A 26365-nucleotide genomic window follows, 5' to 3' on the forward strand; every position below is an offset into this window, starting at 1 on the left:
GCTTCGTCCAGAGCGTTTGCCAGCGTTAGATTGCTTTTTGATAGCAGCCGCCTCCGCAAACGAATGTCTCTGACCCCACGGATGAGTTGTTCTAACAGCTCCTCATCCAAATCTCGGTACCCACAATCCTTGGAGGCTTTTCTCAGGGCGGCCATGTAATCGCTGATGGATTCGCCTCTGCTGTCTGCGCCTCCAAATTCAAAACGCCGCACGATTTGGACGGTGTTGGCGCGAAATGGTTCTTCAATAGATTTTGCAGAGTTTGCCACGATACCGATTGTACCGGCGTTGGCTCTGCCAGGGCTTCCGCGATGTCGATGACCTCGGACCGCAGTGGCTCAGGAAATATGCCCTTTGCGGTTGTCTGAACTCCTTGCAGCTCGTTTGCCTTGAGGAAGCTCTCAAACGGGTCATGTACGTTCCCCATTTCTCCTGGATGGGTCAAACGCGCGGGCGGAGTGTAGCTGGCCATCGCTGCTTTCTGCCCTGAGTTTGCTGGGTTCGGTTCTGTCGCATGCTCAGCCTGCTCCTGGTTCTCTTAGCCTCGGGATCCCACCTTCGTCGCCAGTGTTAAGTTCGGACAATAACGAGACAGGAGACCAGGATAGTGACAACAGCTCTTTACTATATGGTGAACCCAGCAACAGGCTGGGGGAAAAACCTCTCCTTAAATACAGTTTAGCCGGCGGCTTCAACCAATCAGCAACGTGCTTGTTTCCCGCCTAAATATTCAAATATACATTACACTATCTATCTATCCATCCATCCATCCATCCATCCATCCATCCATCCATGCTCTCCTGCCCAGCTTCACCTGTTGTGTGAATCCAACCACTTGAGCTGTGGAGGGGGAGTTGAGGCTGGCAGGCAAAGCCAAGTGTTAGTGATCCTGGATCCTGTCAAGGAGACACCCCCCTTCCCTCCCTCCCTCTCTCTTTCTCTCTCTCTTTCTCTCTCTCTTTCCCTCTTTCTCTCTCTCTCTCTCTCATCTCTCAATCTATTTAATCTATCTATCTATCTATCTATCTATCTATCTATCTATCTATCTATCTATCTATCTATCTATCTATCTATCTATCTATCTATCTATCTATCTATCTATCTATCTATCTATCTATCCACTCCTGCCCAGCTTCATGTGTTGTGTGAATCCAACCACTTGGCTGTGGAGGGGGAGTGGAGGCTGGCAGACAAAGCCAAGCATTAGAGATCCAGGCAAAATAAGGCAACTCCAACCTGGATCCTGTCAGGGAGACACCCCCCTTCTGTCTCCCTCTCTCCCCCCACGATGGAGGCGGACAGCAAGCATACAAATATGGCACTCCAGTTGGGAGGTGGAAGTGCGGAACCCCACTTCTGGCTGGTGAGAGCAGAGTAGGCAGGGCATACACCTTCCCCACTGTTGCCGCGGTACTGGCGCTGGCCAGGAGGGACATGCGAGCCAAACATTTGGAGCTTTACTTGGCGAAGTTTGCAAGAGGGCTTGGTGGGGCCACTTAACGGGGAGAGAGACCCTGACCCATTTGGTTCGCTTCTGCATGGGGAAAGCAGAAGGCAGAAGAAATCCATGCCTCTCGGCATTCAGCCCTCAAAGACTCCTTTGGTGTGACTGGGAGGGGAGGGTGAGAGGACGGGGCCAGCCAGTGGTGATATTTACTCAACATGAAGCCACAGTGGAGAGACAAAAAACACGCAGCTTGCCAACACTCACCCAATGGCATACTGTGCTGGGATGATGGCGCACATGCCAACAGAGATGGCTCTGTGTGCCATCTCTGGCATGCATACCATAGGTTTGCCACCAGGGGGCTAGAGGTCTGAATGCTGCCAAGGCAGATTCCCATGTACTAGTAAACACTCTATTCAATTGACTATTTGGTAAAGTCGGTCCATTAAATCCAAATGTCTGTTATTTATGCTTGTTTATTTATTAAACCAATTTACGTGTCCTTCCATCTCACAAACAGCAACTCTGGGCAGTGTTAAAAACTGAATAGGATTTTTCAAGCCTCCTAACATACATGAATATGTAAGAAAAAAAATTGATTGTAGCTAAGAAGCAAGGTGAGGATCAAACAATTCTGCCAACTAAAGATATGACATATTGAAGCACCAAGGCCAGAACAGTGAGGTCATATAGATCAAGGGTGTCAAATTCATGGCATCAGGTTGTCATCACAGGATGTATCAGGATTTTTTTCCCGTTCGCTAAACTGGAGATGAGCGTGGCCAGCGCGTTAACACATCCGGCCCGTGGGCCACGAGTTTGACATCCCTGATGCAGATTATCTGAATCAGCACCCATGAAGAAAAGAGCAGACCAAACTAAGGGGCTTTCAGAGGCAAGCAGCACACTAGGCAATGACTGAGAATCTCCATTGATACTAGACAACTACACTCTTCTTTTTTTTATAAAATGTTTTTTATTTTTATTTTTCATAAACATATTTAAATGTACAGTCTCTTATCCATCATTAATCATTCATCTTGTCCTTTTACTTTCATTTGTTATTTGTTTGGGACTGCTCTTTTACCATTTCCTCTCCTTTATTTTACAACAGCCTTTCCTCTACCTCTTCCCTTCTCTTCCTTCTTCTATCTCTTTCTACTTTCCTCATTCCTCCCCTCCTTCCCTTTTCCACTTATAGATCCAGCAAATTTTGTCCATTAAATGCAGAGTCTGTTAAGCATGGAGCCCATGTTGTGGGAAAGTTCCAGCTGGTCTTTTTTAATGCAACATAATCTGCTTCTAACTATAAAAATGATTCTGAAAGCAATGCTTTAAAAAAACGGTGTGCCTCCCTAAACAACACTTAATCAATTAAGCATGGGAAGATAACCAAGAGTTTTTAATGGAACTAAAACGACTGTGGGATCTGCATGCATTAAAGGCATAGGAATTGCATTTATTAACTTGCAAAGTCTGTCCAATGAATGATGAACAAGTTTATTCTGTGTTTTAGGCCGATGCATCAATCGTAGGCTACTTTGCAATGGAGATGATGACTGTGGAGATCAATCAGATGAAGCTGATTGTAGGAAGGTATATCAGAGGTGCAATCAGGTCTTGGAACAATTTTGGGGAATACAGATGCTGTCAAGTGGGTAAGTGAAGAATTAACCCCTAATAACTGATTACTACTATTACTACTACTACTACTACTACTACTAATAATAATAATAATAATAATAATAATAATAATAATAATAATAATAATAATAATAATAATAACAACAACAACAACAACAACAACAACATCAGAGTTGGAAGGGACCTTGGAGGCCTTCTAGTCCAACCCCCTGCCCAGGCAGGAAACCCTACACCATCTCAGACAGATGGTTATCCAACATTTTCTTAAAAATTTCCAGTGTTGGAGCATTCACAACTTCTGCAGGCAAATCGTTCCACTTATTAATTGTTCTAACTGTCAGGAAATTTCTCCTTAGTTCTAAGTTGCTTCTTTCCTTGATCAGTTTCCACCCATTGCTTCTTGTTCTACCCTCAGGTGCTTTGGAAACAGCCCGACTCCCTCTTCTTTGTGGCAAACCCTGAGATATTGGAACACTGCTATCATGTCTCCCCTTCTTTTTATTAAACTCGACATATCCAGTTCCTGCAACCGTTCTTCATATGTTTTAGCCTCCAGTCCCCTAATCATCTTTGTTGCTCTTCTCTGCACTCTTTCTAGAGTCTCAGCATCTTTTTTACATCACGGCGACCAAAACTGAATGCAGTATTCCAAGAGTGGACTGACCAAGGCATTATAAAGTGGCACTAACACTTCACGTGATCTTGATTCTATCCCTCTGTTTATGCAGCCCAGAACTGTGTTGGCTTTTTTAGCAGCTGATACACACTGCTGGCTCATATCTAAATGGTTGTCCACTAGGACTCCAAGATCCCTCTCACAGGTACTACTATTGAGCAAGGTACCACATATATGGTACCTGTGCATTTTGTTTTTGTTTTTTTGCCTAAATGTAGAATCTTACTTTTTTCACTGTTGAATTTCATTTTGTTAGATAGCGCCCAATGTTCAAGTTTGTCAAGATCCTTCTGTAACTTGAGCCTATCTTCTGGAGAGTTGGCTATTCCTGCCAGCTTGGTGTCATCTGCAAATTTGATGAGTTCCCCATCTATCCCCTCGTCCAAATCATTGATAAAGATGTTGAAGAGTACTGGACCTAAAACAGAGCCTTGGGGTACTCCACTGCATACTTCACTCCATGTAGATGTAGTTCCGTTGAGGACTACACGTTGAATGCGGTTGGTCAGCCAGTTACGAATCCATCTGGTGGTGATGCTTTCTAACCCACATTTTTCTACTTTATCTAGTAGTAGGTTATGGTCCACTTTATCAAAAGCTTTACTGAAGTCCAAGTAAATTATATCGACAGCATTCCTCTGGTCTACTAATTTTGTCACTTTGTCGAAGAATGCAATAAGATTAGTCTGGCATGATCTGTTTTTGACAAACCCATGTTGGCTTTTGGTTATTACTTTGTTTGCTTCTAGGTGTTCAGTGATTCGTTGCTTGATTATCTTTTCCAGAATCTTCCCCGGTATTGAGGTCAGGCTGATCAGTCTGTAGTTTCCTGGATCTGGTTTTTTTTTTCCTTTTTTGAAGATGGGAACTACATCAGCTCTTTTCCAGTCCTCTGGCAGCTCCCCTGTGCTCCAGGATCTTTGAAAGATATAGTTCAGTGGTTCTGAGATCTCATCTGCCAGTTCCTTCAGAACCTTGGGGTGTAATCCATCCGGTCCTGGTGCTTTGAACTTGATTTGAATTCGATTTGAACTCGATTACTAGGATTGTGTTAGAGAAGATTAAAGCCAAGAAATATTGACAACACAGGAGTCCATAGCCATTGCATCAGGGGTGGGTTCTACTTACCTTTTCCAGTAAGTAGAACCCACCTGTTCACCCTCACACGCACACTCTTCTGCGCATGCGCAGAAGAGTTTTGGTGACATTTGGGTCAGTGGTCGGAGCCTCCCACTGGTTTTACTACTGGTTCTATAGAACTGGTCAGAACTGGGGGCAACCCACCACTGCATTGCATGCCAGCTTTCCATGGATCATTCATAAAAACTGTTCCATTATCACACTCTGTTTTTCAATGTATGAAAATGTATGTATATTGTATACATATTTCACCAAATGATAAAACGTGCAATATTTTAAAGAAATGCATAGATAGATAGATAGATAGATAGATAGATAGATAGATAGATAGATAGATAGATAGATAGATAGATAGATAGATATGTAAAATATACTGTTTTTCTCATTTTATGTGTACTGAACTGATTCTATGTTTAATCCCTTCTCACTCCTATCGGTGGTATGTGCCTTCCACACACTCCAGTCTGTACCACAGAGGGTTTTGCAGAGGGTTTTAGCTGCTTCCCACATTTTTTCTTGCTCAGTTTGGTTTTTTTCCTAATGTATTTCCCTTCCTTTTGTTTTGGTTCCTATTAATTTTTATTTTTACTTTAAATTGAAAGGTTGTTTTATTAAGTGTGTATACTGAGAACAGTATTTCAGCTTTCTGTATCAGAGTTCTTCTTCTTAGTGTTATTCTGTAACCCTAATCTTAACCCTAATTATAGAAGTAAACAGGTACTTTCTGCAGAATTATAACTAATGTGCAAGTCTATTGATTCCATCTGTACGTTTTATTCCCAGCTTTAATGCTTTCACAAACAATCTAGAAGGGGTGATTCTTGACTATAAATATTATGCAGGAGCATGTCGGCCACAACATATTGGTACTGTTGGTTTTAGAAAACCATACAATGTAGAAAGTTATTTGGCTGAGGTGAGTATCTAAGAATTAATTCTTATATTATTTTTTAAAGATTCAATAATCTTCAGTAAGATTCAATTAAATTTTAAATCAATGATTTATTTAACTTATTTTAATACTAAATTCCTGAGATTGATTTACTATATATAATATATTTGATATGCTCTATTTTTAAAAAAATCACTGCTCACTCCTACATTTTGTTTTACATTTAGTTGTTTTAGTTGGATTTCAAATGATTTGAGCCTTTCCCAATATTATCTGTCAATCTAACTACCACCCAGAAGACCACTTCATAGATGCTTTGTTGGAACTAAGCATGCCCTTTGGTATATCCTTCCTATAGGGAATTAGGGTCAGGTGAACTATTTTGATTAGAGCATACACAAGGCAGCAATCTTTGCAATTCTTAAACACCTGGAACAGATTTTTAGAAGGCTCACAATGTTTCAGGTGGAACTAAGACTCAGTACACATTGCTATGTGCAAATATACAGCTAATCTGGATTTTGAATAGGATTACTCTTCTAATTTTAACTTCTTTAGCAACTTCTATGAACAAACGATATTGCTAAAATATTTGCATTACTTATTGCACTAAGCCATATACAGTGGCTTATGTTTGAGGACAAATTATTTATGTAAAATTAAAATGACTAAAAGCACAATGTGGTATATCCATGAGTGAAAAACATACATGCACAAATTATATTTACCTTAAGCAATCAATCAATAACATTGAGTAAGTTGGTGTACAACAGTAATCCATTAAAACTCAGTTAGGACTAGAATTGCAGCAGATTTTGCCTGCATCTAAAGATATTATTAAAATGTGTTGCTGTAGTTTCATTGTTTATCTATCTTCACTGCTGAATGTTCTGATCCTAATTATAGCATGTAACCTATTGTGGACTACTTTTCATTCTCAATTTTTCCTTTGTTCCTTCCTACATTTCAAACATGACACTTGAGATGTTATTTTTTTCCCCCTTGCTTTGTTTTTAGACCAAAGGCAAATATGAATTTTCAATGACTGCGTATGAATCGTATTCAAGTTTTGAACACAGCGTCGCCAGGGGAAAATCAAAACAAGAAAGTTTTGGCGTTGGACTAACTATACCCCGTGTATTTAAATTTAGTTACAGTCAGAATGACAAGCGATACCAAAAATTTGCTAGCAGGACAAAAAGATTTTCTTCAACGGTAAACTTTTCTCGTGTTTCTTCTTAGGTTTACTTTAGTTTGTTCAATGCACACTCTAAAAGCCCATTGCATTAGAATTAAAATATGAGCAGTAGAAAACCATGTCACTTTTTAAAAAAAAATTATGAAAAACAAGAGGTTTTTTCCTCTAGGGTTCATATATTTTACTTACAGCAAGCAATGACAGACAATCTCCATCTGTAGCTATAGTGCAGTGATGGTTAACCTTTTTGGTGCCGAGTGCCCAAAGAATGCGCATGTGTGGGCGAATGCATATGTGCGTGCCAGAACCCCCAAAATGCAATGCAAGCTCCCCCCGCACATGCGCCCCAACCTCCCGTGCATGTGCCCCACCACCTGTTTGGGCTTTCCAGGCCCAAAATGGGGGCAGGAGGGCCTTGTGGGGGGCCCTGTGCCCCATTTTGGGCCTCAAAAGCTTCCTGCACCAACCTGCACCACACCCCTCATGCGTTAGAGATCCGAAAGTCAGCTGACCAGCGGGAGGCATGCGCACATATGCGGTGGAACTGAGCTGGGGCAACGGCTAGTGTGCCCCCAGAGAGGTCTCTTTGTGCCACCTGTAGCATGCATGCCATAGGTTCGCCATCAGGGCTATAGTGTGTCACCTCTTTCTGCATTTATAAAAATGTTTAGTTTAGATCCTGTAAATGGAGATATTTAGATAAGTTATTTCGTCCTCTAGGAAAAAAGGCAGGATATAATCTAATAAATAAATCACAAAAATATTCATACTATATAGAGGTTATTAAATTTAACATTTATTGTACATGAGCATATTCGTATGGATAACATTTTTTGCTAAGGAATCACTGGCTTTTCCCCCCAAATTTTTTTTCATTTGAAAAAGTTGGCATGGGGCATGGGGCATGGCAGTGATATGAAAGGGTGGGGGCCAGATTGGGATTAATTCCAGCACCCTTTTTTAAAGCTTAGGTGTTTCAATAAATAAAATAACTGGGGGTTTTTTTTTGTTTTTTTTTACATTTATATCCCGCCCTTCTCCGAAGACTCAGGGCAGCTTACAATGTATAAGGCAATAGTCTCATTCTATTTGTATATTTACAAAGTCAACTTATTGCCCCCCCAACAATCTGGGTCCTCATTTTACCTACCTTATAAAGGATGGAAGGCTGAGTCAACCTTAACTGTGTTATGCCCTATGAGAGATTTCTAAGGGAAAAAAATTGTCAAAAACAAATTCACACACAAATGGACTTTAAAAGACTGGGGTGGGGTAGGGGTTGCAGTATTATTGTGGAATGATTACTTTGTAATTTAAAAATGAATGAGTCAGTATCTAGAATCAAACTCAGATACATATCAGATTCTTACAAGATTTAACAATGTATTTCCAACATATATATATATATGTTGTTTTAGTTATATATATATATATTTAGTTCAATATATATATATTGAACATATATATATATATGTTGGAAATACATTGTTAAATCTTGTAAGAATCTGATATGTATCTGAGTTTGATTCTAGATACTGACTCATTCATTTTTAAATTACAAAGTAATCATTCCACAATAATACTGCAACCCCTACCCCACCCCAGTCTTTTAAAGTCCATTTGTGTGTGAATTTGTTTTTGACAATTTTTTTTCCTTAGAAATCTCTCATAGGGCATAACACAGTTAAGGTTAACTCAGCCTTCCATCCTTTATAAAGTAGGTAAAATGAGGACCCAGATTGTTGGGGGGGCAATAAGTTGACTTTGTAAATATACAAATAGAATGAGACTATTGCCTTATACATTGTAAGCTGCCCTGAGTCTATATACAGGTAGTTCTTGACTTAAACCACAATAGAGTCCAAAATTTCTGTTAAGTGAGACATTTGTTAAGCGAATTTTACAACCATTCTTGCCACAGTTCTTAAGTGAATCACTGCAGTGGATAAGTTAGTAACCTGTTAAGTTGTTAAGTTTCCTCATTGAACTTGCTGGTCAGAAGGTTGCAAAAGGTGCTCCTATGACAGCAGAGGTGGGTTTCAGCAGGTTCTGACCATTTCTGGAGAACCGGTAGCAGAAATTTTGAGTAGTTTGGAGAACCTGTAGTAAAAGTTCTGACTGGCCCCGCCCCCATCTATTCTCTGCCTCTCAAGTCCCAGCTGACTGGAAGAAATGGGGATTTTGCAGTAACCTTCCCCTGGAATGGAGAGGGAATGGAGATTTTATAGTATCCTTCCCCTGCCACGCCCCCAAGCCACATCATGCCCCCCAAGCCACGCCCACAGAAACGGTAGTAAAAGAAATTTGAAACACACCACTGGGACATAGCAACAGTCATAAGTATGAACCAGTTGCCAAGCATCTGAATTTTGATCACATGATCATGGGGATGTTTCAAAGGTCATGACTGGAAAATGATCATAAGTCACATTTTTCAGTGCCGTTGTAACTTTGAATGGCCACTAAACAAACTGTTGTACGTCAAGAACTACCTGTAGTTGATGTAAATCTCTTCTGATGCTTTCCTTTAGTCTAACAGGTTTGTCCATGCATATGCAGAGTTGGAAGTTGCTCAATATAAACTGAAGAGACAGGACTTGATGCTTCACTCTGAGTTCTTCCAGAGAATTCTTCGTTTGCCTCTGGTGTATAGCTATGGAGAATATCGTGATCTTTTCAGAGATTATGGAACACATTACATCACTGAAGCAACTCTTGGCGGCACTTATGAATATACTTTGATCATGAATAGCAATGCTCTGGAGAAGGAAGGTAGGATTGAGGAGAGCGGAGTGTTCATTAACTGTATGGTTTATGCTGAGTTTTTGAAAGGTTTTATCTTCTCTTGAAAACGCATCTTCAAATTTAACATGTGGCACATGTTAGTGTGGCACAAAATGAATTCATTGAAAGAAATTATGGGTTTGAGTTAATTAAGTTTCCATTGTTCTCTGAGCGTCTATTAGTTTGACCATTCTAGAGACTGATTGCTGGATTCTTGCAAAAATGGGACCACCTAAAATGCATCACATTTCTTAATTGTTGTTGTTTTTAAAATTCTAACACATTGATATCATCTGTCCCTTTTGATATGATAGTTGTACATTGTGTGAATTGTGTGAAATGGCACACCTATATGAATATCTGGTAATAAACTTTATGTCTCATTGTATTAAAAAAAAACACAAAGAAGAATAGTGTATGTGCCCCTGTAATTCCTCCCAAATAGCCACTTTTCTGCCAGCATTCATAGAAATGCCCTCATTTTGCTTTTGTGAACTTCTTTTCCAAGAAAGACTGGCCAGTTGCATGCTACTGAAATTTTGCCACTGGAGAAAAAAATTAACAGATTTTAATTCTCTCAAATTATTGAACTGATTTTGGTTTTTGGCTTTCATGAAGCCACCATCTGTTTTTTTTAAATATGTGATTGAATCATAGTATATTGAGGCAAGCTATTTTAGCCATCTAAACCACAACTGAGTTAGGGGAATCAATTTTAGACAGCTTCATATCCAAGAAGCAATACGCAGCTGATGGAAAATCTGGCTGTTACAATGTTCAGATATCAGCTTCCATTTCATTTCATATTTTTTTTCATTTCATTTATTTATTTGTCAAACATATATAAGATAACATATAAAAGTATAAACATGATTTCAATACTTGAAAAGAATACAAGTAAAAAGGGAAATTAGGACAGGGATGGTAGGCACTTTGGTGTGCTTATGCACGCCCCTTACAGACCTCTTAGGAATGGGGTGAGGTCAACAGTAAACAGTTTAAGCTTAAAGGTTTTGGGGTTTGGGGAAGAAACTACAGAGTCAGGTAGTGCATTCCAGGCATTGACCACTCTGTCACTGAAGTCATATTTTCTGCAATTGAGTTTGGAGTGGATTACCTTGAGTTTGTATCTATTGTTTGCTCATGTATTGTTGTGGTTTAAGCTGAAATAGTTATTGACAGATAGGACATTGTGGCAGATAATTTTATGTACTACGCTTAAGTCAAGCCCAAAATTTCAAGTCTGATGGCATACCTTATGCGACCAGACTTGAAATTTTGGGCTTGACTTAAGCGTAGTACATAAAATTATCTGCCACAATATTGCGGGTAGAGAAATGGAGGACTCTTCTCGTGAAATATCTCTGGAATCTCTCAATTGTATTAACGTCCGATATGCAGTGCAGGTTTCGGACAGATGAGCTGTATTTGAGAATTGGTCTAGCAAATGTTTTGTATGTTCTAGTTAGTAGAACAATATTACCAGAGAAGAAGCTATGCAAGATTAGGTTAACAACTCTAAATGCTTTTTTGGCAATTTTTTTACAGTGGGATCTGGCACTTAGATCCTTAGAAATGAGTACTCCAAGGTCCTTGACAGAGTGAGGGTCATCTACAAGGTCATGTCCATCTAATTTGTATTTTATGTTCTGTTTTGTTTTGTGTTTGTTTGTTTTTTTTGCCAATGTGCAAGACAGAGCATTTGCTGGTTGAGATTTGAAGTTGCCACTTGTTAAACCAATCTGACACATAGTCAAGGTCTTTTTGAAGGGTAGTTGCATCATCGGTGGTATTGAATAGTTTTATATCATCAGCGAAGAGAATGCAATTGCTTTTAATATGATTGCAAAGGTCATTTATGTAAAATATAAAGAGTGTTGGACCTAAAACGCTGCCTTGGGGAAACACCCAACTGTTAACAGGTACAGGATTTGATAGAGGGCTTCCTATTTTGACCACTTGTTGCCTGTTTGACAGAAAGGCAGCTATTCATTTATGTAGGAGTCCAGAAATGCCATAAGATTTTAGTTTTAGAAGTAGTTTGTCATGTACATTCTTCACCCTCCAGTCAGAACTAAAGAAACTTCTTGGATGAGAAGCAAAACATCTTCAAGGGAAAAAAAAGGAAAGTCCAGTTGCCTTTTGAAAAGGCACTTTTGAGACAGCCATGACCTGGATGACTGAGAATCTCCATAGACATCAGGGAGTTAGTTGGCTGAGTGAGGAGTCTCACTCTGCCAACTGGATCCTAACTCATTCAGGATTTTTCGAGATGTACCTGTGCGTACCACTGGAGATCATTATCATTTAGTAATTCTTTTACAGGCATGTATATGAGTTGAAAACATCCCTTTGGGACAATTGTGTGATTAATGTGACTCAAGTGAGAAAACTTGAAAGTTCAACACCTTTACCAAACATTCTCCCGCTTTTTTCTTTTCTTTTTTGAAAGCATCCAGATTGTCTATATCCCGGAAACAGTAAATAATTGACTAGGATGAGTCTCCTATCTGACATTACCCTTGCAAGGTGATGGATGCTGCTTTTACAAGGCTAGTGTTCTCTGGACAGAACAAACAGAGCTCTGGGCTGTTAATCAATAGCTTCAGTCCCTTGTTTACCCATTGGCAAAGGGAAGTTGATAAACCATCTGTACAAGCCCTCCTCTATAAACCATGATTCTCAGCAAGCGGCATTTCCCTGGGGACTAAGAGTACAGCTGCTAAGTTCTAATACCCATGGAGTTTTTGCCTCCTAGGGGGAAAAACAGTGGGCTGGAAAGGATGTTAAGTTTAGGGCTTCCTTTACTTATTTATTTATTTATACAATTTATAGACTGCTCATCTTACCTCATCTTACCTCTGGGCAGCTTACTATAAAAAAATAAAACTTTGAAAAGTGTTTTCTATGGGAATCCATGAGTATTCTATACTTTTCTATATGTATCTTTGACAAGCCAAATTCTCTTTTCTCTTGATCTTTGTTTTTTAACTTTTATATTTTTACTCATAAACATTTTGAATACAGTGTATTGTCAGGGTATACCGTTTACAAAAAAAGAACCAGAGAAAAGACAGTAATAAATATTAACACATGTACTGATAACAATAGTAATAATATCTTTACACATGTACTGTTAACAATAGTGATAATATAATATAACCAAGTAATTTTAACTAAGTTTCTTTTTATATTAGCTTGATTACATTTTTGTTCAGTATATTGGCATGATGATAGGATAGGATAGGATAGGATAGGATAGGATAGGATAGGATAGGATAGGATAGGATAGGATAGAACAGAACAGAATAGAATAGAATAGAATAGAATAGAATAGAATAGAATAGAATAGAATAGAATAGAATAGAATAGAATAGAATAGAATAGAAATTTATTGGCCAAGTGTCCAATTCCTTGGACACACAAGGAATTTGTCTTGGTGCATATGCTCTCAGTGTACATAAAAGAAAAGATACGTTCATCAAGGTACAACACTTAATGATAGTCATAGGGTACAAATAAGCAATCAGGAAACAATATCAATATAAATTGTAAGTATACAAGCAACAAAGTATACAAGCAACAAAGCCATAAGTGGAAGGAGATGGGTGATGGGAATGATGAGAAGATTAATAGTAGTGCAGACTTAGTAAATAGTTTGACAGTGTTGAGGGAATTATTTGTTTAGCAGAGCGATGGCGTTCGGGGAAAAAACTGTTCTTGTGTCTAGTTGTTCTGGTGTGCAGTACTCTATAGCGTCATTTTGAGGATAAGAGTTGAAACAGTTTATGTCCAGGATGTGAGGGGTCTGTAAATATTTTCACAGTCCTCTTTTTGACTCATGCAGTATAGAGGTCCTCAGTGGAAGGCAGGTTGGTAGTAACTGTTTTTCTGCCGTTCTAATTATCCTCTGAAGTCTCTGTCTTGTTGGGTTGCAGAACCAAACCAGACAGTTATAGAGGTGCAGATGATTGAAAGCAGAACACTAAGGTAACCTCAAAGCAAGTATGTGGATATGAGGTTGCAAATTAAGGGAAGTTGAATCTTTCAAACTGCTTAGATTCTGAATGCAAGCTGGTGTTTTTAATACATATTTATTCTGTTTTCAAAGGATATAACTTCAGAGATGTCCAAGCTTGTACACAACGAGGAGTTAAAGTTGGCGTAACTATTAAAGAAGTTAGTGTATCCGCAGGAATAACTGTTGGAGGGTGTAATAACATTTTAAAAGAAATTGGAGGTGAGGCTGTAACCATTAAGTAAATATCCCATGGCTCTCTCTCTCTCTCTCTCTCCCTCTCTCTCTCTCTCTCTCTCTCTCTCTCTCTCTCTCATATCTGTCTATGTAACATCTCTCATCTGTCTATCATCTCTATCATCTCTATTTATCTATCTATCATCATCTATCATCTCTATCATCTGTCTATATTTATCTATCTATCATCTATTTATCATCTGTCTGTCTGTCTGTCTATATCTATCTGTCTGTGTCTGTCTGTCTGTCTGTCTGTCTATCTATCTATCTATGGTTTTACCTTCCTTCATAGCTTAGTTCTAGAGTTCTGCTATTTGGAAACCTAATAGTTCCAAACCAGATAGCAATAGGACTTGGACTTATATACCACTTCACAGTACTTTACAGCAATGTCTGAGCAGTTTATAGAGTCAGCCTATAGTCCCCAACAATCTGGGTCCTCATTTTATTAACCTCAGAAAGATGGAAGGCAAAGTCAACCTTAAACCCCGTCAGGATCAAACTCCAGAAGTGATCAGTGAATTTGCCTGCAGTACTGTATTCTGACCATTGTGCCACCATGGCAGTTCAATTCTTGACATAAAAACTTGTTGTGACCCAGGTTCCTGGACCCGGACTCCTGGACTCGGATGATTCAGAAAGTGAGGGAGAAGACCTGGCCAGCCCTGCTTCTCTTGAGCCCTTTCCCTCCCTGGCACCCACTCAAAGGGAGGAGGAGGGGCCGGCAAAGCCTGATTCTCTGGAGCCTTCTTCTGATTTGGCAACGCCCCAAGAACAGTTTTGGAGTGATGCAAGATTACGTAGACGTGATCGGCGTGCGCAGCAGCGGAAGAGTTGGGACAAAGCCAAGTCATAATTGTCATGCAGTGACATCTGCAGAGACTATAAATAGGAGGCGGGACTTCCTGGTTTTTTGTCTTGGACAAAGCAATGAATTGGCGCGAGCTAACTGTCTCAATGGAGGGAAGAATATATTCGTGAGTAATTCTGGCCTTATCTATAATTTCCTCGTTATCTCCAGAAACTTGGCAGGCCCGTGGGTAGACGTGGCCAGGACATGTATCTATGTAAATAAAAGGAGAAAAGAAGGCCTCTGACTGACTCTTTGCTGGGAGTATTAGGGGGAGGGAAACAGAACATTTTGTCCAAGACCTGACTAAAACATCTTCCACCAAAGATGGATCAGCAGCAGGTACAGCAGCAGTTAGAGCAGCTACAAGCAGCTAATCAACAGCTCCAGCAGCAAGTGGCTCACTTGGCAGGCCAACTTGCTGCCAGGAATGTGCCTGCAGCCCCCCCCCCCATCCTCCCACTCCTCCTCCTCATCGCAAGTGCCCGATAACCGTGCCGGATAAGTTTTCTGGGCAGCCTGAGATGTTCCCGACCTTCTTGGGACAGTGCCAGCTCTACATGGCTATGAGGCCAGAGGATTTCCCAGACGACCGGGCTAAGGTGGCCTTCGTGATTAACCTTCTTTCCGGCTCGGCTGCTCGATGGGCCACGCCCCTCTTGCTCCAGGACAGCCCCCTGCTGGCGGACCAACAGCGTTTTGGCAGCACCTGCGCACCATGTATGAGGACCCCGTTCAATGCTGACGGCAACCAGGCGCCTTAAGGAACTCCGTCAAGGGAAACGCCTGCAGGAGTACATCGCCGAATTTCGCCTTTTGTGCCAGGACTCTGACTGGAATGATGCAGCGCTGGTGGACGCGTTCAGGAGGGACTCTCAGAGGAATTGCAAGATGAGCTGGCCCGCGTGGAGGCGCCATGGACCCTCGACAACTTGGTGCCCTTTGTCTCCGCCTCGATGCCCGCCTGCAACGGGCGACCGTCCCGTCGCACCCCGGGACCCGCCATCGACATCTGCACCCCACTTCCTGCACCACCAGCACCCAGGGTCGCCCACGTTTTGTAACCGCTGCGGAAGAGCCCATGGAGTTGGGAGCGGCCAGACCTCGCCTGACAGCCCAGGAGCGGAACCGAGGCGCCAAGGGGATTGTGCCTGTACTGTGGGAGCCCGCCACTTCGCCGCTTCTTGCCCCAGAAAGTGAAGTGGGGCACGACGCCGTCCCCGAATCACAGCGTGACCAATCGAACGGAGCAGGCCCGACCGGAGAAACCCTAGGTCGGGCACGTACTAAGCCCCCACTGGACGTTGCGGAAGTAGACTCTGGGCCCCCTCGGCATCTGATTCTGGACACACGGATATGGTTGGGGAACCAGTCGGACGGGCTCCAGGCGCATGCGCTGGTGGACTCAGGGCCACAACAAACTTTATGGACCAGGCCTTTGTGACCCAGTTTGCGGTCCCGTGGTTCCGTGGACCTCCGATGCGGGTAGAGACAATTGATGGGCGAGAACTGGTGTCCGCCCCATTAAATTCGCCACCCAGCCTTTGCGCCTGGCTATTGGGGACCATGAGGAGGCGATCCAGTTTTATGTCACGGCGGACCTTCATTTTCCTTGGTCCTTGGTTGGCCTGGCTTCGGACCCACGATCCTCAGGTGGCCTGGTCGCGGAACGCCATCTCTTTCCCGAGTCTGCAGTGCGTCGATCACATCCGCCACACCTGTGCCGGCCAGAACGTCCCCACCGCTGCCATCACCTTGCCTCCTGAGCTGACGGACTTCACCGACGTGTTCAGCGAGAAGGAGGCGGACCGACTACCCCCGCATCGGCCCTACGATTGCCCCGTGGACCTTCTGCCCAACGCACCACTGCCTGTGGGACGCCTGTATTCCATGTCGGAGCCCGAGTTGGCCGCCCTCAGGGACTTCCTGGACAAAAACCTGGCCCGAGGGTTCATCCGGCCTTCAAAGTCCCCTCTCTCAGTCCCGGTCCTTTTCGTGAAGAAGAAGACAGGGGACTTGCGCCTATGCTGTGATTACCGCCGGCTAAACGATTACGGTGCGGAATCGCTACCCCCTGCCGCTCATCCCGGAGCTACTAGAGAGGTTGCGGGAGGCCACGATCTTCACCAAGCTCGATCTCCGGGGTGCCTACAACCTGGTGTGGATGCGAGAAGGAGACGAATGGAAGACGGCATTCGGCACCCGATACGGACACTACGAATACACTGTCATGCCATTTGGGTTGACCAACGCTCCCGCCGTTTTCCAGCACTTCATGAACGACGTGTTCCGAGACATGTTGGATCGGTTTGTGGCTGTCTACCTGAACGACATCCTGATTTACTCCCGGTCCAGGGAAAGCCACCTTCGACACGTCGGTCTGGTTCTGCAACGCTTGCGGGAGCAACAACTCAATGCGAAGCTGGAGAAATGCGTCTTCTTCCGGACTTCCATAGAATTCCTCAGGCATATCATCTCGCCCGAGGGCATAGCCATGGACCCATGTAAAGTAGAAGCTTTGTGTAGCTGGGAAGCCCCTCGTCGGGTGAAGGATGTTCAGCGCCTGCTGGGCTTCGCCAACTACTACCGGACCTTCATCCCGGGCTTCGCCACACTGACGGCTCCACTTACCCAGCTCCTCAGGAAGAAGGTTGCGTTCCGGTGGGGTCCCCCGCAGCAAGAAGCATTCACAGCCCTCAAGAAAGCCTTCGTCACGGAACCCGTCCTGAGGCATCCCGACCCGCTCCGGCCTTTTGTGGTGGAAACGGACGCGTCCAATGTGGCTCTGGGAGCGGTGCTGCTACAGGCTCCGACGAATGGCGGCACACTTTTTCCCTGCGCTTACTACTCCCGGAAACTCAATCCTTCCGAGCGCAACTACACTATCTGGGAAAAAGAGTTGCTGGCTATCAAGGCTGCATTCGAGGCTTGGCGACACCATCTGAAGGGGGCCCGACATCAGGTGGAGGTCCGAACGGACCATCGGAATCTCGAGCACCTCACCACAGCTCGGAAGTTGAACCAGCGGCAGATCCGGTGGTCGTTGTTTTTTGCCCGGTTCAACTTCCGCATGACCTACATTCCCAGCGGTCACAACCGGAGGGCGGATGCCCTGTCCTGCAAGCCAGAGTATCTCTGCGCCAAGGACCCCCTTCCTCCATGGACAGTGCTACCGGCAGAAGCCTTGGCCGCAGCACGGGAGCCAGTGGACTTGCGGGCCCAGGTGCGAGAGGCGCAGCGCCAGGACGCCTGGTCGCAGCAAAGGAGAGCGGAGGTGGGCCCCGCGTCTCCTTGGACCTTGGAGGAGGACTTACTCAAGTTTCGGGGGCGATTATATGTGCCCACAGGACCACTCCGAGCCCTCGTCATGACCCAGTGCCACGACAACCCTGCAGCAGGACATTTTGGGTTCTTCAAGACCCTCCACCTGGTGACACGGACCTTTTGGTGGCCCCGAGTGCGGCATGATATACATGCCTACGTGACATCCTGCGTACCGTGCCGGCAAGCCAAGGCCGCCACGGGGGCCCCTCCCGGGCTCCTCCAGCCCTTGCCGACACCCGACAGACCCTGGGGGGCGATCTCTATGGACTTCCTGACGGACCTGCTGCCGTCCTCTGGGTTCACCACGGTGCTGGTGGTGGTGGACATGCTCACCAAGATGGCACACTTCATCCCATGCCGCAGACTGCCCACAGCCGCAAAAACGGCCCGTCTCTTTCTGCAGCACATCTTCCGCCTCCATGGTCTACCGGACAGGGTGGTTTCGGACCGCGGAGTTCAGTTCACAGCCCGCTTCTGGAAGAGCCTGATAGCCGCGTTGGAGGTGCAGGTGTGTCTGTCGTCATCGCACCATCCGGAGACCAACGGGGGTACAGAGAAGGTCATCGGTATACTGGAACAGTATCTCCGTTGCTTCATCAACCAGCAACAGGACAACTGGGCCGACTACCTGTCCCTGGCGGAGTTTGCTTTTAACAACTCTCAGCACACCTCTACTCAGATGACCCCGTTCTTTGCCAATGTGGGGTACCATCCGTGGCTCTTCCCTCTGGCACCACCGGACTCTCCTGTTCCCGAAACTCAGACCTTCCTGACGGAATTGCATGCGGTCCAACAGTTGGTACGTCAGCAGCTGAATCGGGCAAAGGAGGACTACAAACGGTCCGCCGACCGCTCCCGACGGGCAATGCCCCCGCTGGCAGTTGGAGATCGGGTGTGGCTCTCCACCAAACACCTCCCATCCGACCGCCCGGTAAAGAAGTTGGACCACCGATTCATCGGCCCGTTCCCTGTCGAGGCAGTCATCAACCCAGTAGCCTACCGACTGATCCTGCCACGATCCATGCGGATCCACCCCGTTTTTCACCGGTCCCTTCTGGTTCCTGAGGCCACACCGAGTCCCCTTCGGTGCCCAACAGCACCCGTCACTGTCGCCGAGGACGGATCGGAGGAATACGAAGTCCACAGCGTACGAGACTCCCGCTGGCTGAAGGGTCGTTTCCAATATTTGATCGCGTGGAAGGGATACGGGACTGATTTCTCCTGGGTAGATGCCTCCGACGTTCATGCCCCTGACCTGGTGCAGGCCTTCCATGAGCAGAACCCAGCCCGACCGCATCCTGATCGTCAGCCCCGGGGGAAGGGCCCTGCGGTGAGGGATAGTGTTGTGACCCAGGTTCCTGGACCCGGACTCCTGGACTCGGATGATTCAGAAAGTGAGGGAGAAGACCTGGCCAGCCCTGCTTCTCTTGAGCCCTTTCCCTCCCTGGCACCCACTCAAAGGGAGGAGGAGGGGCCGGCAAGGCCTGATTCTCTGGAGCCTTCTTCTGATTTGGCAACGCCCCAAGAACAGTTTTGGAGTGATGCAAGATTACGTAGACGTGATCGGCGTGCGCAGCAGCGGAAGAGTTGGGACAAAGCCAAGTCATAATTGTCATGCAGTGACATCTGCAGAGACTATAAATAGGAGGCGGGACTTCCTGGTTTTTTGTCTTGGACAAAGCAATGAATTGGCGCGAGCTAACTGTCTCAATGGAGGGAAGAATATATTCGTGAATAATTCTGGCCTTATCTATAATTTCCTCGTTATCTCCAGAAACTTGGCAGGCCCGTGGGTAGACGTGGCCAGGACATGTATCTATGTAAATAAAAGGAGAAAAGAAGGCCTCTGACTGACTCTTTGCTGGGAGTATTAGGGGGAGGGAAACAGAACAAAACTATTGTAGATACATAGAAATCTCTAAACTGATACCTCATTTCTTTTTCCACAGATATCACAACAGAAAAGAAATTTGTGGAAGACTTTATTGCTCTTGTCCGTGGAGGGGCCAGTGAACACATTACAACACTTGCAAATAAAGACTTGCCCAATGCGGAATTGATGCAAGAGTGGGGGGATGCTGTTCAGTACAACCCAGAGATCATCCGAATGAAGGTTGTGTAAAGCATTTGTTCCGTAGCGTTTAACAGCCTTAGGATATTCAGGATGGGGTGGGGGGGGGGAATAGGTGAGTGGGGATTCCTGGTGGCACAGAATGCAGTATTGCAGGCAAACTCTGCCCACAGCCTGGAGTTCAATCCTGATGGGCTCAAGGTTGACTCAGTCTTCCATCCTTTGGGGTCAGTAAAATGAGAACTCTGATTGTTGGGGGCAATAGGCTGACATTGTAAACTGCTCAGAGAATGCTGTAAAGCTGGAGTCCCGAACTCCCAGGCCATAGCGCATTTTGAGGCATTTGAAAACAGGCCGCAGAAGTGACGGGCGAGAGCACGCATGCATCCCCACTTGCGTGAACAGTGGGAAAGCGTGTGCACATGTGTTCCATTTGCACAAATGGTGGGCTCAAGTTTGCCCACTGCTCACGCGGAATCTTTCCCTCTGCCCCCCTGCCAGTCCGTAAAGATGAAAAGATTTGAGAACTCTGCTGTAAAGTACTATGGGGAGGTGTATAAGTCAAAGTGCTATTGCTATTGCTCTTTTTATTATCTGATAAAAAATAGTGACAACTTGGACTCTACATTGCTAGTGAAGCCAATACTCCTGAAAAATCAGAGGATTCTATTGAATGGAACAGGATAGGGAGCTGGTGTTGTGGATAAAAGATGAAAACGGAATAAGGAAGGAAAGATTCTAGTGTGCCTATATTTCTAGCCTAATCCTTATCTTAATTGCTGCCCCTGCTGCTTTAAGTGTTTTCAGAAACTGCCTCTGGGTTAAGCTTTGTTACATTGTAACAGCTTTAATGGTTTTTGCCAGTATGCCCAGACTTTCTGTCTGTAGCTCAGCTTCTCCAGAGTTCCCCTCCCCCCAAGTTGTTTGTGGTACTTTTATTCGTGGGGCTTGAACAACTATTTGCAGAAGGGATGGCATAGGCAATAGAAGAAATGGCTGAGAGGCAGGATGAAAGCTTCTCCTGGGTGCTTTGTCGGTTCACTGAGCACAAGAGTCTCTTGTCTATGGGGATTCTTCAGTCATTCAGGCAGTGGTGAAATTCAAAAATTTTCCCTATCGGTTCTGTGGGTGTGGCTTGGTGGGTGTGACTTGATGGTCATGTGACTGGGTGGGCGTTTCTTGGTAGTCATGCAACCGGGAAAACCAACTAACACTTTACACAAAAATAACACAAAAGCTACACAACTGACTCACACACAATGCAAAAGCAGCTGGACGTCACACAAAATGGCCCCTGCAACAAGCAGGAACCTCACAGAGTCACAGAGATCCCAAAAATAAACTATCACACTTTACCCAAAAATACAGGTTTGGGCAATAGGTAGTAAAAAAATGCTTTAAAAAGTAAAGAAAAAGTTCCGATGATCACGCAGCACAGCTGATTGGCATAGCTGATTGTCGGAACCTTTTTTTTACTTTTTTAAAGCATTTTTTTACTACCTATTGCCGAACTGGTAGCAAAAAAATGCTTTAAAAAAGTTTTTAAAAAGTTCCAATGATCAGCTGTGCTGTATGATGGTTGGAACTTTGTTTTTTACTTTTTAAAGCATTTTTTTTACTACCGGTTTGGCAAACCAGTAGCATTTTCACTACCGGTTCCGGCAAACCAGCCCAAACTGGTAGCATTTCACCCCTGCATCCAGGTCATGGTTAACCCAAAGCAGTGCTGAAATCTAATTTTTTTTGCTACCAGTTCTGTGGGCGTGGTTAGGTGGGCATGATGTGGCTTGGGTTGACATGGAAGGGGAAGGATACTGCAAAATCTCCATTCCCACCCCACTCTGGGGCCAGCCATAGGTGGAATTTGCCAGTTCTCAACTACCCAAAATTTCCACTACCAGTTCTCCAGAACCTGTCAGAACCTGCTGGATTTCACCCCGTCCCAAAGGTACTTTTTTAAGAGGCAACTGGACTTTCTTGGTTTCCAGAAAGTCCAGGTGACTCTTGAAAAAGCACCTTTGGGACAGGAGTCTCTTGCATTTACTTCAGAATGGCCAAGCTACATGATTGCTCACTGATAATAAGTGAATCTTCCTTCCAATTTGTTATAGTTTTTTCTCATGATAATATGGCATAGTAACATGGCACCAATTGTAGAAAGTTAGCACCCATCCTTCTCCTAGAAGAATGAAATATTTTGAGAAATATTAAAAAGGAAGAATATATTTCCCTGGATAAGAAATGGAAAAACATGTTTTCTTAGAGGGAGAAAGCAGCCCCCACCTTCCTTAAAAGCCCACAGTAGATGTCAGCACTTAAGAGATAAAGAGAAAGATAGCTATATTCATAGGTAAAAATTCCCTGCAGCAAAGTCTGAACAAAAGCAGAGTGGGATTAGCCCTCACTCAAGATGTTAATTTGTCTCTTTAGCTCTGCATTTTGTAGCCCAAACATGCCCACCCACTTTCTGGAGAGCTTAAATGACCTCTCTGCTAAAGGGTTTCACTTTATGAGCAAGAGTAACTTGGCTGCTGATAGTTATCCTTGTATTTTAACTATTTTAATTCCTCAATGTGCTCTGGCAACCTGCCTGATTTGTAACTCTGGGTTGCAGGTATTGCTGAGGAAAAGGAAAGTATTCAGACAGAATGGTTTAGCTTTCCATGACAGCTGTGACTCATTGATCTGCAGAGTGTATCCCCCCCATTTCTAATCTAAGTTTAGGGCAGTTTTTTTGCAAGCAAAGAAGCTTTTTGTATTTTTGTACAGGTAATCCTTGATTTACAACAGTTCATTTAGTGATCATTCAAAGTTACAGTGGCACTGAAAAAGGTGACTTATGACTGTTTTTCACACTTACGACTGTTGCAGCATCCCCACGATCACAAGAGGCCGGGTGAGGCTAAGCGCCCCTTGACATGAGTGACATCAAGTTGGCCATGCCCACTCAGTCACATGACCACCCAGCCATGCCTACCCAGCAGGTCATTAGGGCAGAGAACCGGCTGTTAAATTATTTGAAGCCCACCATGTATCTAAGCCAATGAGTCCTGCCCCTGTAGTAGGAGTGGAAATCAAATAAGAAATCTGTAATCGGTCCAAATCTGAACATGATAAACTTGCCTGATTTCCAAATCTGTTCACCCTGTTGAACAAATAAGGAAATCAGCTGATGTCCTTTGGAAAAGAAACAATTTGGAAAAAGCTTCTTCTAAGCACCCAAGCAAAACATCGGAATTGTTTGTCTGGAAATCCAGAGATTTCCAGTTTGATCCCCTAATTGTTTGGATTTCCAGACAAACAATTCCGACGCTTTTGCTTGGGTATTCAGGAGAAGCTTTTTCCAAATTGGAAATTTGAATTGATCCAGTTCATTTTGCACTTCTGAATCAAACTTGGCCGCCATTTGTGGTGGCTGCTGTCCGTACAGACTAGCAACACAAATACTCTTCTTGGAAGAAGATTACAAGCGGATGGATGGAAGTGATGTATAATAAATTCCGATTGATTCAAACGCAGCAGCATTTTTTAAAAAAGAAATTTACAATTAATCAATATGCCCTGAGATCACAGAAGATTATTGGGGAAGAAAAATTCTAATGCTTATTTGCAGCTGCAAATATCTTGTTCTAAATGCTTTTGAGTTTGGGTGGGGCATCACGTGACAATTATAGACAATTATTTCATTACTGCAAAAGAAGATCTAGTCATTAATACTACAGCACACTGTCTCCTCTGTATTGCCGTATTGTCATGCACGATCTCAGTAGCTGCTCTTATCTTTCACACAATCTTCCACCTTATTCTCCAGTCTGTGACTTTACCAACAAAATATGCCTGCCAAGCAGTGGTGGGTTGCCCCCAATTCGGACCAGTTCTATAGAACCAGTAGTAAAACCAGCGGGAGGCTCCGCCCACTGACCTGAACATCATTAAAAGTGATCTGTGCATGCGGAGGCATGATGCAAACCGGTAGTAAAGGTAAATAGAACCCACCCCTGCTGCCAAGGATGCTGTAGAAACAACTGACACTCATTGCACAGTAAAGGGAGGTGATCAAGCCACCTTAAGGGCACAGTATTTTATTTATTTATTCATTTATTTATTCAATTTATATTGTCGCCCATCTCACATTCATGATGTTTTATACGAGCATAGCTCCACGTTTCTCTTTCACCATCTATTTTAAATCAACGGTAGGAGATGGTCAATTGTGTTTGCATGGCTTCACAGGGATGAGTAACTGCTACACTCCAAAAGAGATCACCTTGGTGGATTTACTGCTTCAGTCCCTTTAGATGTTTGAGTTCTGATGATGTCTGGTACTTTCTGGCACTTATGCTCCCATGAAAGTTTAACACAGACCATTAGTGAAATGAATCACTTCTGCATGTCAGTTCCAATGCGCTGTCATCCGATCAAATCTCAATCCACCCACAAAGGATGAAGTTGTCTTTATCTCCATTGCCTAGAGCAGTGGTTCTCAACCTTTATAGTGCTGCAACCCCTCTAATACAATTCCCCATGATGTGGCGACCCCTTTAATACAATTCCCCACGATGTGGCGACCCTAACCATAAAATTATTTTCATTTTGAATTTATCGCGTCTGAAGCCGTATTGGCTAGCAATCTGAACTGCTTGCAATTGCCTTGAGGATGGAGGCATTAAAGTGGAGACTCCTCCCCTATTAAGTTTATCACGCCTGAAGCCAGATTGGCTAGCGATTGGGAGTGATTGCAGCTGGCTTGAGAGGGAGACATCAGAGCAAAGATTTCTCTCTTTTTTAATTCATCGCGCCTGAAGCCGAATTCCGCTAGCGATTTGAAGAGCCTGCAGCTGGCTTGTGGAGTCAACCATTGGAGCGCGATTCTTCGACTCGCAAGTATACTTCCCATATTTCCGATGGTCTTAAGCGACCCCTGGCAAATCGTCATTCGACCCCCAACGGGGTCCCGACCTACAGGTTGAGAACCGCTGGCCTAGAGGGAAGTCTCGTATGTCTTGGTAGGATTGGGAAAAGCCTGTATCTGAAACCCATGGAAACCTCCATCTCTTATCCCAAACTATTTATTTAGTATTAAATTTGTTTGCTGCCCATTTCACCGCCAGGTGATTCTGGGTTGCTTACAATAAACTCTATTGAGCTTTGTGGTCCATATCTTCTGACTGAATATATTTATAGATATTTGTGCATAAACGGAAGAGATGAACTGGCCCTCTCTCTGCTCTTGATAGGTGGAGCCTCTTTACAATTTGATTACTGCAAATACTTTTGCCAATGCTGCTACGCTGAAACAAAACATGAAGCTTGCTCTCGAGGAATTCCACCAGGAAACAAGTAACTGTGGATGCGCTCAATGTCAGGGCAACGGAACCCCATTTTTGAAAGGTAAGTTGTGACCTCTGATGATTTGTCTAATACCCACAATGAAAATGCAGTTTGCTTTAGCTTCCTTCCTTGTTCCCATCCGCTTTAAGAAAGTAAGATATTTCTCTAAATGTCACAATTGTTTCACTGGCAGCCTAGCAAGAGAAGAAACTTTACCACTTTGGCAAGTATAATGGAATCTTAATCATTTACATTTAAGAATGTCTCTTCCTACCCAATTAGGCATTAAACACAGCATTGCAATCTGCTTAAAATCTCTTTCGGAAATAACTTTGCTACGTTTACTAGCGTACGCGCTCTCTGGCCATTAATTAGTGTTTCTCCCATCTCTTGGAAGAGGAAATGCCATCTGCAACTTGCTAAAAATGGTTATCGTGATCATTGCAGGAGATTCTGCACTGGGTGCTCTCCCCTGTTTCCAGGGAGAAAAAAATCACTTCTGAACTGTGGCTAGGAAAGACAAAGCTGGATTAAGGGGCAGGCGGATGTTTGGTAAATGTGTTGTATGGGTTTGATTGATTTATTATTTTATTTATTTGTTTGATGGTTTATTAAATTTTTATGCTGCCCATCTCACTATCAAGGGACTTTGGGTAACTTACAATGTCAAAAATGGCAGAATTAGAAAGTTACAGCACTAAAAACATTGGGCATTAAAACAATCAAAATTAACGACTTTAGAAGACCAATACA

The 26365-nt window shown here is 43.8% G+C and overlaps 1 protein-coding gene across 1 annotated transcript in view; it reads left to right on the forward strand.

The window, feature by feature from the left end:
- C8B (complement C8 beta chain) overlaps positions 1-26365 on the forward strand; it is a 50624-nt gene that overhangs the window by 17313 nt on the left and 6946 nt on the right. Inside the window, exons 4-10 of the mRNA XM_058176356.1 lie at positions 2964-3105; positions 5691-5823; positions 6817-7014; positions 9529-9769; positions 13893-14021; positions 20160-20323; positions 25519-25672. Coding sequence (XP_058032339.1) covers positions 2964-3105; positions 5691-5823; positions 6817-7014; positions 9529-9769; positions 13893-14021; positions 20160-20323; positions 25519-25672 — 1161 coding nt within the window. The remainder of the gene's footprint in view (positions 1-2963; positions 3106-5690; positions 5824-6816; positions 7015-9528; positions 9770-13892; positions 14022-20159; positions 20324-25518; positions 25673-26365) is intronic.

This window comes from Ahaetulla prasina, chromosome 3, assembly GCF_028640845.1.
Source record: "Ahaetulla prasina isolate Xishuangbanna chromosome 3, ASM2864084v1, whole genome shotgun sequence".
Lineage (NCBI taxonomy): Eukaryota > Metazoa > Chordata > Lepidosauria > Squamata > Colubridae > Ahaetulla > Ahaetulla prasina.